General features: G+C 38.2%; 1 protein-coding gene across 1 annotated transcript in view; it reads right to left on the bottom strand.

Moving 5' to 3' along the window:
- Positions 1–12,405, bottom strand: part of Ctnna3 (catenin alpha 3) — a 1,328,241-nt gene that overhangs the window by 645,823 nt on the left and 670,013 nt on the right. The window contains exon 8 of the mRNA XM_035451658.1: positions 4,176–4,328. Coding sequence (XP_035307549.1) covers positions 4,176–4,328 — 153 coding nt within the window. The remainder of the gene's footprint in view (positions 1–4,175; positions 4,329–12,405) is intronic.

Raw genomic sequence — 12,405 nt, forward strand, 5'->3', positions numbered from 1 at the left:
AGCAGATGGATCTCTGTGAATTCAAGGCCAGCCTGGTCTACAAAGGCAATTCCAGGACAGCAAGAGCTATATTAAGACATTGCCTCAAAGGGGTCCAGACCAAGCTGGTGAAACCCACAGAATCAGCTGACATGAACATCGGGGAACTCTTGCTCCCCAGACTGATAGTTGGGATACCAGCATGGGACTGACCCAGACCCCAGGAACATGGGTTTCAGTGAGGAAACCTCGGAAATCTATGGGACCTCCTGTAGTAGTTTAGTCCTTAACCCTAGCATAGGTGTGGACTTTGGGAGCCCATTCCACATAGAGGAATACACCCTGAGCCAAGACACACGGGGGTGGGCCTAGGCCCTATCCCAAAGGATATGATAGACTCTGATGACACCCTATGGAAAGCCTCACCATCCAGGGGGAGCAGAAGGGATATGTGATAGGCAGGGTTTTTTTTTAGGGGGGGTGTTAGGGGAGAATGGGAGGGAGTGGGAACTGGGATTGTCATGTAAAACAATCTTGTTTCTAATTCAAATAAAAGAATCTTCAAAAAAAAAAAAGACATTGCCTCAACAAAGCAACACAAAACAACATGAAATTTACTTGAGCTGATAAAATGGCTCAAGACTAAAGTTGTTCACTGCCAAGCCTGAAGACCAGAGTTCTAGCTCTGGGACACAAATGACATAAGAAGGGAACCAGCTTTGGCAAGTTTTCTCTGACCTGCGCATGCATGAGCATGTCTACACACATACCACCCCCCCACACACACAAAGACAAATAACTGTAATAAAAAATAAAATTAGCAAATATTTTAATTTACAGTTTTAAACTTTGATACAGATTGTACCCTTTATAATCAACAATAAAACTTCAATAGTCACAGAAACCATCTCCTAGGTTTTTAAAGATGCTTGCATGCAGCTTTCTCTCCTAAGAAGAGATAGAGTTCACCCCTCGGTGTGTGATGTGTTACTCTCTATCCTTTCTTCTTGACAAACCCCACCTTGGCTTCCTAACGACTCACCATAAGTTCTTTTCTGTGCTATAAAGCAAGACCACAATTTCCCCTTAGAAATCTCTGGAAAGACCTCCTCAAGCTATGTGACCAGCGATGCCCTGTTTCATCTACCACTGGTACTGCTAATGTGACCCCTTAGAACCTAAAACCTATTCTACAAGAAGCTCAGGTCACATGGAAAAGCTATGTTTGATCTCTATTCAATAATATAGATCTCTCAGTTGGTGGCAAACATACAAGGGCATGGGAACAGACCACCTTGTGTGTTCAACTGGGACAAATATTTGGTAGACTCTATCCAGCTAATATATGAGAATGACAAATTATTGAGAAATCCTAAACAATAACTGTTCACCTTTGTGCTAATTAAAAATGGATGAGTGATCAAAACAAATAGTTGCTTTAAGTTAGTCTGTGTAGGAATTTTTCTGCACAGTCAAAGTGACTTAGCCCAGAATGTCTCCATAACATCAGAGTGTGGTGGAAATGCAGATACTACTACAGATCTCCATAATCACTCTATTCTGTGTTAAGGGGATATTCAGATTTAAGTAAAACCCATTCTCCCAATAGCTCATAATTCCAAAAGCTTTTACTCTTTAATGCTCACAAGGAACAGGGAATTCTCAAAATCCTTAAACATTTAAAACAAATTCTTCGAAGTCTATTGGCATGATAGTGAACTATCGTTTGGTTAAAATAGTAAGACAATATTCATAGGAGTTCATAGAAAGGCAGCACTAATTTAGTGAAACAACATGACAGGAAGCATTACAAAACTTACTTGGAGAAACTCTAGGATAAAGTAAAAATACCTTTTAAATTGTTAGAATCTCCAGAAGGAGTTGTCCATAGAACTTTTAATAACGTTGTTTGGGGGATGACTAGAAAGACAGGGGATGTTAAAGGATGTGGAAAAGGAAAAGGAATCATCATTCTGCAGTCCTGATGAGGTCTTTCCCTGGCTGACAGTTAAGAATTCTAGCACAATTAACTCTTGCCATGGAAGCTGCTGCCCACAGAGACAACCTTCCTTTTATATGGAGATTTTTCAAGTAAGAATATAAAACGATCTATTAACCACATTGAAGCCCCGAGTGCCCATGACTTTGAATATGGCCAATACTCTTTAACAAACTGAGATCTTACTGAGAATCTCACAGAAAAGAGTATCAGCTCCGTTTACAGTCCAGGCATTTCTGAACTGTCTTACACAACCAATCCTAACCATGACACCTCAGGAACCCAATGATCTTTGAATTCCTTAGTCACTCTTCAAGATGTGACTTCAAAATAATATGCATAACTATTGTAAAGACATTTAAGAGGAATTTCTTTTGAGGTGCCAATACCCACACGGGGATGCCTATTATCCTTTTAAACAACTCTACTAAGTCAGAAGGTTAAATCTATTTTAAGAGCGCTTCCTAATAAACTCCAACTATGTGTATAATGACAGGTCCGGGCAGTCTTTCCAACAACGAAGTCTAGTGTCTGGGCTTCCCCTGAGTAGAGAAGTCTCTGGAAAGAGTTCTCAGGGGTGCAGCATTAGCTGTGTCTCTGGCCCTACCTATTGCCTCTTTACAGTTTGCTCAAGGTGTCATTTTCCAGTAGGCAGCATACAGACAAGGTTTTCATAGAAAGATTGAACTGAGAAATTGGAATAAACATACACTATTTCAGAAATCAAACTTCTTTCAAAGTATATCACAAAATTGATGCCCCCCCAATTATTTGGTGTGACTTCAGCATAGAATCCCATTTTTAGATGGATGGTTTGCAACTGCCTAGGACTATGCTCAGTTAGGCATCTCTTTGTAAAACCTACCCCCAAGATGTCGGCATCTTGGGGAAACGGCATGACCTCAGCCTTCAAGTATTCATCCGTTTCCTTTCCATTTTCTAGCGAGGGAGACTAGAGTCAGGCAGGAGAGTTTACAGTAAAAATGCTAGCTACATTGGAATTTGTTCCATATATTTACATTAAAGGTGTTAAAAAAAAACTGTGTTACTAGGATTCTAATTTGAGTTATGATTATTTCTCTAACAATTTTTTATGAGCGATTTGGGCAAAATAACCACATTTCACTCCAGAGTTTGTGATTATGTAGGAAGAGGTGGCAGTCAAATGTTTAATCACCAGCATGGAATGGGCACAGAAGATTCTAATACATACTAGTCACTGTAACTGGAACAAATGGCTGAGCATGTTAGCACACCATTCTAATCTTAGTACCTGGGAGACAGAGGCAGGTGGATCTTTGGTCTACAAAATACATTCTAAACTAGCCAAGGTGGCATGGTGAGACTCTGTTTCAAAAAAACAAAAAAACAAAAAACAAAAAACAAATCTGGTAGAGTCATACTGCTGAGTGGCAGTCAACAGATCTTTGGTTATGAACCTGGTAAAACACACAACCCCATTCTAGTATCTGGTTCCTAGCCTTGTGAGTATTGTTACCTTAAGAAATTCTTCCATTCAGCCTCTCTGCTTTATTGTGCTATGTTTTCATATCCATGATGCAACAGGTTCAACTGTTGACCTTGAGAATCTCTTATCTAAAACCCTTCATAAGTCTGGTAGCAATCTGCCATCTTCCTCTTAAAACCATGGGGTCATGGTCACATCTGCAGCTGCTAAGCCAAGGGAATTAAAGTTTATTATCTCCTCTTCCCATAGAACACTATTCCTACTTAATTTTTCATGGAACCCTCAAAACCTGCAAATTCTACTGTCTTTTGTTTTTTATATTGTGTTACATAACATATTCTAAGAAGCAGCAGGGAAGGACCCATGAAATCCAGACAATAAAACATATGGCATGGAGTATTTGCTAAATTAAAGCTAAAATGGTAAGAAAATATTTACCAGGACAGAACTATGTATTTAACTTGTTCTTTTGTCTGGTGCCACTAAAATGGATATTTAAAATTGAAACAACAGTGAGCACAATTTCACACATCTTTATAAATAAATTGCTCTTTTTGCAAGCCACTGAAGGGTGGCTTATACCATTTGACTCACATACCTCCCTATTACCTAGGCTCAACACAGCAGCCTTTGTAATATGTTGTTGATTGTTTTTTATATGAGTTGAAATCAGCTGTAAATGGAGACGGGAACCTTGCTTTCCTGGATTTGAAGTAGATGCACACTTACCTCCACAAGCCTGCCTGTGTGCTCACGAAATATTGCAGCATATTCTTTGATTTCCTTTTCTCGGCCATTCTTAGCAGCTTCAATGAGAACCAGGAGTGGAACTGTCGTGTCCAAGAAAGAATCAGATATGTGATCTATAATAGCCTTGCGGATCTGAGAAGAAGAAAAAAATTCCTTTTATTTACAAGAAAAAGTTTGTGTTATTTTCCAGTCTAATGATCTCAGTGGTTCTAAAGTTTACTTTACACATTTCTTAAGCAATCCTTACAATCATAATACGTGGTACAGCATGTGAACATCCTTTAGAAGCAAGATAAACAAAAACATTCAGTATAAAAAGTCAGGCAGTAATAATTCCCTTGCTCCCAAAAGCCTCTAATTTTTATTATATTATATTTAGCCCATAACTCAAATGGTAAGGGGTAATTGAATACTTTTCCCTCAAAGAAATTACATGATTAGAATGTTCAGCAAGTGTACAAATAAAATGTGCATATTGTACCTTAATAATTATAAAATACTTTCTAACTTATTGGAAGAATTGATGATACATTTTGATTATTTAAATTGTAGACTTCATGGTAATTAAACCAAGTGAGATCACAAATTGCACCAGATGGTAACAGATTAATAGAGCAAGAAGAAGAATAAATGAGTTTGATGTCCAATTTCCTCTGTTTGCCTTAATTGTTCTTGCCCTCACACCTTAAATTATTAAACAACTGTAACATTCTGCCACAATTAGTTCTCTTAAATTAAATTACATGGACGCTTATAAATGACTTCAGATAATTGCTGTACTCAGCAGAAATTTTCCAAGATTTAAAAATAGTGTTGAAAATTAATTTATTGTATTCTAATATTGAAACCACAGGGATTATGATAGCCCAATATTGTGCTTTAATAAATAGCATCAGTGGCCATGAATGAGCCCTAAGGCTTTTGGATCTACCTTGTCATTTAGTTTAACAGCGTCTCTCTATAAATTAAAAGATAAAGACAAGATAGAAAATTTGCAATTTGACTTCTGTGAGGGTTACATTTTAGGGTATTTTTAAAATCAGTTGACAGATTAGTTTTAAATAGTGTAAGAATTTCTATTGGTATCATTTCCAGATCCAGAATGATAGAGCTTCATTTGTACAAAGCACTGTCTTGCTGGGAAGATAGCTCAGTGGCAGAGCACCTGCCTTCCATGTGTGAGATCACAGGTTCGATTCCTAGCACTTAAAAAAAAATTAGAAACAAAGCACTGTCTTCCTATAACATTCATCAGATGATAAATCCATAGGGGGCTATTGGCTTCTTGTATGAAAACACCTCGACTCATATTGGTAGAGGTAGCTGAGAAGCTTTTTGAAGTTTTTTAGATCTTAATTACATCATAGAGTGAAGGAAGATCCTCGGTGGAACTTTCTGCTTACTATGAAGTTCCACTAATGGCAACAAATTAATATTTGCTGCTCATTTATAACAAGGTGTAGAAGGGGAGAGGTCACAAGGCAAGGTGAGGGCCATGAAGGATTGAACAATGTGTTTGCAGTTCATGAGGAATGGATCAGGGAGGTCAGGGGCACAGGCTAAGGTTGCAGTTGGGAAGCACATGCTGTACACATTTCAGAAATAGAGTTGAGGGTCTCAAGAACAGGGAAGAGTTTGTGGTGACAGTCCTCCACCCCATTCTTTTCTGGGACTTGTAACTTGGATGTGAGAAATACCTCTGCATAGAGTTCATCTATGAGGGTCAGAATATGGGAGTTAGTCCAAGTAAATGATACAGCTAGAACCTTGATGATAGACACACAGGGAGGAAAAATTCAAGAGTGCGACAGGAAACACCATCATAGTAGACAGGTAAATGGAAGAGAAGGACTTAAAGAGGCTGACAGAATGGCCGAAGATAAAGAGTACCAATTACAAGAAATAAAATGTCCTGATTCTCCAAATATGTGTATCCTACCAAATAGTTATCATCTCCATCACTGTGGACTCTTTTAGATAGCTGACCGCACCAAGGAAACGAGTGTTTCCGAATAGCATTTCTGTTGTATTAAATAAAGCTTGCCTGGAGATCAAAGGGTGGAGCTAGCCACTAGTTAGCCATCGAGGTCTGGAGAATGTACAGACAGACAGAAAGTAATAAGCCTGGGTGGAGAGAGGAAATGATAAGGCAGATCTGAGACAGGATCTCATTCCATTAGGTCAGAGGATTCTGGAAAGGATAAAGTGGCTGTGGGTGCTCCCTTGCTTCTCTGACCTTTCAGCTTTTACCTTGATGCCCGACTCTGGGTTTTTATTGGTAAGACTAATTAGTATCACGCTTCACATTTCAAGTGCTAGGTATCCTGAGAAAAGTGAAGAAAGAGGAAAGTGTATGAACAAAAAGAACTGAATTTATAAAACAGAGACTTGTTTATAGAGTTTGATCTCTAAGAAGGTTAGTGGTAAACACAGCAACCTCAAGCTTTGTATAAAATTGCATATAGAAACCCTACCACTATTTCTTCAAGAATGATTGGGAAGCAAGAGAGCAGAGACACTGGGTATAAAATCTGATTTCTAGTAATTTGACTGTGAGATGAAGAAGGGAGATTTTATATTAGCTACCTTAAAATGCATGTTTGAAAATAGGCTGCTTTTCACAAATGTAAATGATAGAGTCCCCATCTACAACCAAGCCTAAAGTGTCAAATCTCCTTCCTATGATTTTTCAAATGATATAGTTTTTTATGTTTGTAAAATCAAGAGACAGAGACTTTTGTCTCACATTGTAAGACATGTTCTTTTTGGTCCCTTGATAGAAGGAATTTGTCAGAGGTTTATGACTTGTTGGAATGAAGCCTTTAAAACCGGCTTTATTTTCCTCCATAAAGTATTTTAACCCAGGCAAATATCAAACTGTCCAGCTAAGCATCCATGAGTTCTCTCAGAATCCTCTGCCTGACTTGTTGAATGCAAACCCTTTATCAGGACCATAGTTAAAGCTGACCTGGGAGGCCTTTGATACTGGACTGCACATTCTCTAGTTCAGTCTGCAATTTCACCTCTTGCTGTGGGCCTCAATACTAGGTCCTCGGAAGACACCCTATCCTTCTTCTCATTATTCTGCGTCAGTGCTTACTCTAAGTCTCTGTGAGGTTCTCACAGAAAGCACAACAGCAGCTTGCAAGTTATAGAGAGCCCACATCCCCAGGAACAACCATAAACAGTGGCAAGAGCTATTAGATCTGGCTTGCGCCATTAGCCAGGCAACCTGAGAAGAAATTCTGATTCCAAGAAGCCCTAAAGCCCCTGTTGCCTATAGCTGCAGCCTTGATAGCATACCTTCTCTTTTCTGCTTTGCTTGGCATTTACCAAAAAAAAATTATATTTTGGAACCACCTCCCAAATAAACTCTGTGCACTAAAGTCCTATACTAAGTGTCTGTTCTTGTGAACAAAATCCAGTTTCAAACCTGCCTCTGTTGGTAACGCCTGTTCACTCCCCTCTGACAGGGCTCCACATCTTTGTACACTGATCTTTGCAAATCATACTCTGTCACTTCTGCTTTGCACATCACTGAATGTAACTCTGACAGGCCCTACATTTTGCTGACCATGCAAATGGGATTATTATGGGATAAAACTAGCAGGGTGGCTAGGGACAAAATACAAAAAATCTAGGATGTTCTGTTAGGGAATCTCCTCCATTTGTCTTGACATATTCCTAGGAGACACTCTCTTTACACCTTGTCAATATTTGTATTAATTACATAGCCTGTGGCTTCTTTATTTTCATACTGTCTTCCTGTCCAGGGGCTTACTATAATTCTTTCACTTGGATGACATAAAAAAAAAAAACATTCTAAAGAAGACTCCAACATATGAAGTTATGGTGCTAAAATTGGAAGTTAGTGGAAAGCCAAAAGGGGTTGTGGAGTATGAATTTTCAATAAATTCTTGCTTGTGGTCAAGCATGAATGATGTCAGAACAAAGCCAAACTGAGGGGCTTTCTATCTTTCTTCACTGTTGCTTAATAAAAGGCTTTGAGGCATCATTTTTTTTTTATTTTCGGCTGATGTAAGTGGTTTAGTATCTCAAATAAAATAATATATTTCTCTACAATTGAAACACAAAAGCAAAAGCCCCATGAGGAATGTATAAGGAAGTCTACCAGAGTTATCAAATGAGGGACAAGAATTAGTTGTGAGGGGAAGATGTATAGAAAGCAAAGAAAGTATTTCAGAAAATATTCCTCCTTTCAGAAATCAGACAAACTCTATTTGTGCATACAGACGCCATTTTAATTTTAAGTAAGTAAGCAAAATATGCTTTGCAAAACTTGACTGATCAATAAGAACTAAATTGAGAAACAATTCAGTGTCTGGTCACTGTGCCAAGTTTGTGGGATGTGGCCTCATGAGAACTTAATATGCTGATGATGAGTGGTATAAGAGATGATAATGGCTTTCCAAGTGTTGTGCTCAGTGCTTGAGCTGCCAATGTGGGAAGCAAGAAGCTAGTCAGGCAATCAAACAATGAAATAATCAGTAGGGGTCATGTGCTTCCTTTGTTTGTTGTTGTCAGAATTGTATTTTAATTGATATAGGACACCATTACTTTAGCCTCTGTGACCTGTAATGCTTTCTCTTAGTAATATAAACAAGTGAGACTTTTAAACTGCCTTTGGAAAAAGTAATGACGTTTCATTCTTCACAAGACAACAGAAGTAGAATATATTTGGATGTCTTGGTTTTTAATGAAGTAACAAGTATTCAAAAACATTCTTCATTTACTGGGTGTTCCAACTGATAAGTATTCAATGTCCCATGTAAATAATGGAAGGCCAGGTGAAAGGAAAAAAGAAAAGTGAAGTTTTGAAAAATGTGTAAAATAAATAATGGAGAAAAAAATGGATGACAGTAAAGTCAGTGTATTTGGTTCTTTGGTTCTTTTTTTTTTTTTTTAAATCAACAGCCCATTTTCCTTGTCCCCTGATGTGATGATTACATACTTGGACTTTAGTTATATTGTACCTGGATGGCACCATGGCTCTACCAAGTAAGTTTAGCAAATTGATACACATGAGAATTGATATAACACTAATGCATTATTTCTTATTTCAAGAATTAAATCGGTAACTCAAAGAATACACTCATTAGAGAGTTCTGGAAATACTCAGCAAATTAGAAATCTGATCATAATTCTCATTCTAAATGTTTACAATCCATTGGGAAGAAAATTCTCCTTAAGAGAAAAAAACAAAATACAGTCAGAGGAGGGATGACTATTGCGAAAGAAGTTCACATGATTTTAAGGGCTCTCAGGAAATAATAGTAATTCCTGCTGAAGAAAACAGCTAAGGTTGGCTGAAAGGAGTAGCATCCACACTATTTTGGAACTCAGGTGACATAAGATGAGAAAGGAGAACAGGAAACAGAAAAGGGTCAAAGCACAGGATGCCATGAGAGGTCTATTAGTATACTGAACATGATGAGCTTGCAAATGTGTGCTGAAGGAGGAGATGACCTTTTGCTGAGAAGTTAGTAGGTCCTTTTATCAGAGGTGAGTGAGTAAGCAGCTGTGGCAAGGAGGAACTAAGGAGATTAAAAAAAAAAAACTAAAAAAAAAAAATACAAAATGTTGTGATCAAGTCACAGAGAACTGAGAACACCATGCCAAGATCTTTGACTCTATCCCCAGCAAAATTCTTGAGAAAGCCATAGAAGAAAGGTGAAACAAAAAAAACCCAACTATGTTGTGTGCTAGAACATTCCATCTTTATGTTCCACAGTGTATAATGGCTACACTTTAGTCATTCCTAAGAGAAGTGTGGCTCCTCTTATAGACCCACCATTCTCTAATCTAAAGCTAAGGCATTGTTACTGATGAAATGAATAAGGATGAATGAGCAAAAAGGGAGGTTCTTGGGATGTTTTTCTAAAAATAAAACCAGATCTAGAATAAGAGATGATCATTAAATATTTAAAAAACAGTTTAAGAGCAGGGTTTTGCTTTTGTGAGAAAAGAGCATATGTAAGGTGCTTAGAATAAACTCTTCAATGTTGAAAGTATAAAAAGATGTGGAGATTACTCATTTTGCTGTTCCAACTTTTTTTTTTTTTTGAGACATGGTGTCATGTATCCCAGGCTGGCTTTAAACTTGTTTGTAGCAGAGGGTAAACTTGTACTTAGGATCATCCTGCCTCTTTATCCTTAGTGCTGATTTGACAGATAAGTACCACTGTGTCCAGTTTATGAGGTATCAGGAATCGATACCAGAGCTAAAAGTCTGCCAAGAAAGCACTCAAAGAACAAAGTTACATTCCCAAACCTCAACTATATACTCAAACTCTATACCCAAAGTAAAGACTTCACAATGGGAAATGAAGTCATTTTGGGTGTGGGGAAAGAGTAGTTGAGAGGGAGAATCACAGCAACTGACAGTAGCCTTGAAGATGGAGTACACTTCATTCCATGTCTACACACACACACACACACACACACACACACACACACACACACACACACACACCATGTGCTGTTTCTCCAAATGAAAAAGAGCTCCTGCTTGGTCCTTCATTTGGAGTGATTTTATAGATGTGCTTAACATGTATAATGCAGAAGAAACCATGCTCTTTGACTTTGGATCTCAACTCCCAACCTGAGCTATGGCATGGTTGTTGGTTTGTTGACATCATCACAAGTCAAGACAATGTAGACAGAGCTCTGCTGATGACCTCAGTGGCTCCTGGGGATCAGAGTGGGTCTGAGTTTCAGTGGTTCATGAAAGAAGAAACTGAAACTAAAGTGATGTTGCTCCGTAAAATCCCCAGAGCATAGCTGTTCCCTACACACTGATATGAATATGAGAAAGCATTGGCCACCCTGATGTGACAGTCTGGATCTCACTAATGACAGTGAGGAGACAAACCATGCATGATTGCAAAATAAAATGCAGGACACCTGGGAATGTTTGTATTTGTAGTAAACACACTTTAAAAAAATGAAAGTGTGTCCCATGCCACATTGGGAACATAATTATGTTAAGACATATTTGTTGTTAACCTAAAATTCAAACTTAACTGAGCATGTTGAGTTTGATTTGCTAAATTTTCTAATTCAATGTGTAAGAAATAGATTTTTCTAAAGTCTTTGAGAAAATTAATATTTGTAAAGGCTGGGGAGGTATGCATACAGATTAGCATTTTATGCATAGCTTTGCTGGTGGCAAATAAAACGGAAAAGACAGAGACAGAGACAGGAAATACTGTGGTTGGCAGTTCTTCCAAATTTAACAAGAGCAGAAGGGGTGGGAATCCTGAAGAAGGGTTTGGGAGGGGGCAGTGTAGCTGAGCTGGTAAAGTGTTTGCTAAGCATACAGAAAGATCTGGCTCTATACCTAATATCTCAGGGGGAAAAAAAAACCTGGCAGAGTGGTATATATCTGTAACCCCAAGCCTCTCCACTTGGGAGGTCAGAAGTTTGAGGCCAGCTTGGAGTACAGGAGTGGAAAGAAATCCTAGAGAAGACAAAAAGTAAAAATCATACAAGGAGGAGGAAGGCCATCACTGAGGGTCCAAAGGGCCTGTGCTGGTACACTCCTTTGATTCTTACATCCCATAATCCTAAGTTCTGATAGCAGGAAGAGAATTCCCATCGAGGCCCTAATGTTGAAAAAGCATGATTTTCACAGAATTTAAAATTCTGCTGTGACACAACCTTTTCTGGGAATCCTTATTATTCTGTGTATGGATCTACTTCTGAATTAAAATACAGCCCAGCCATTTCTCTAATTCTTCCCATTTAACTAAGATAACATACAGCATTAAGAGCTTCTGGTTAAAAGCCTTTTCCCATGTTTTTATGAGTTAATGGTGACTATGCTATAGCTGTTCAATATATATATATATATATATATATATAATATATATATATATACAGAGAAACTGATTGGGAAACAGAGGCCTTGGAAATCAGCTAAGTTGGGGGTGGGATTAATATGTGTCCTAACACTGGGCTTCTCAACTGCTTGGTAAAAATCCTTTCTGATCTTCTGATCCTGGTGACTAATGAAGAAAAGAAAGTCTCAACAGAAACTGGTTTCTGAAGCACCCACAAACCATGAAGAGGAAGAACTGACAAGGTTGAGCTGCTGTTGCATTAGGAAGAGAAATTCAGTATATACTTGTCTTAACTATTGCTGTTATAGAAAGTCATGGCCAAAACAATTTGAGGAGCACAGAGTTTA

Source organism: Cricetulus griseus, assembly GCF_003668045.3.
Source record: "Cricetulus griseus strain 17A/GY chromosome 1 unlocalized genomic scaffold, alternate assembly CriGri-PICRH-1.0 chr1_0, whole genome shotgun sequence".
Taxonomy (NCBI): Eukaryota; Metazoa; Chordata; class Mammalia; order Rodentia; family Cricetidae; genus Cricetulus; species Cricetulus griseus.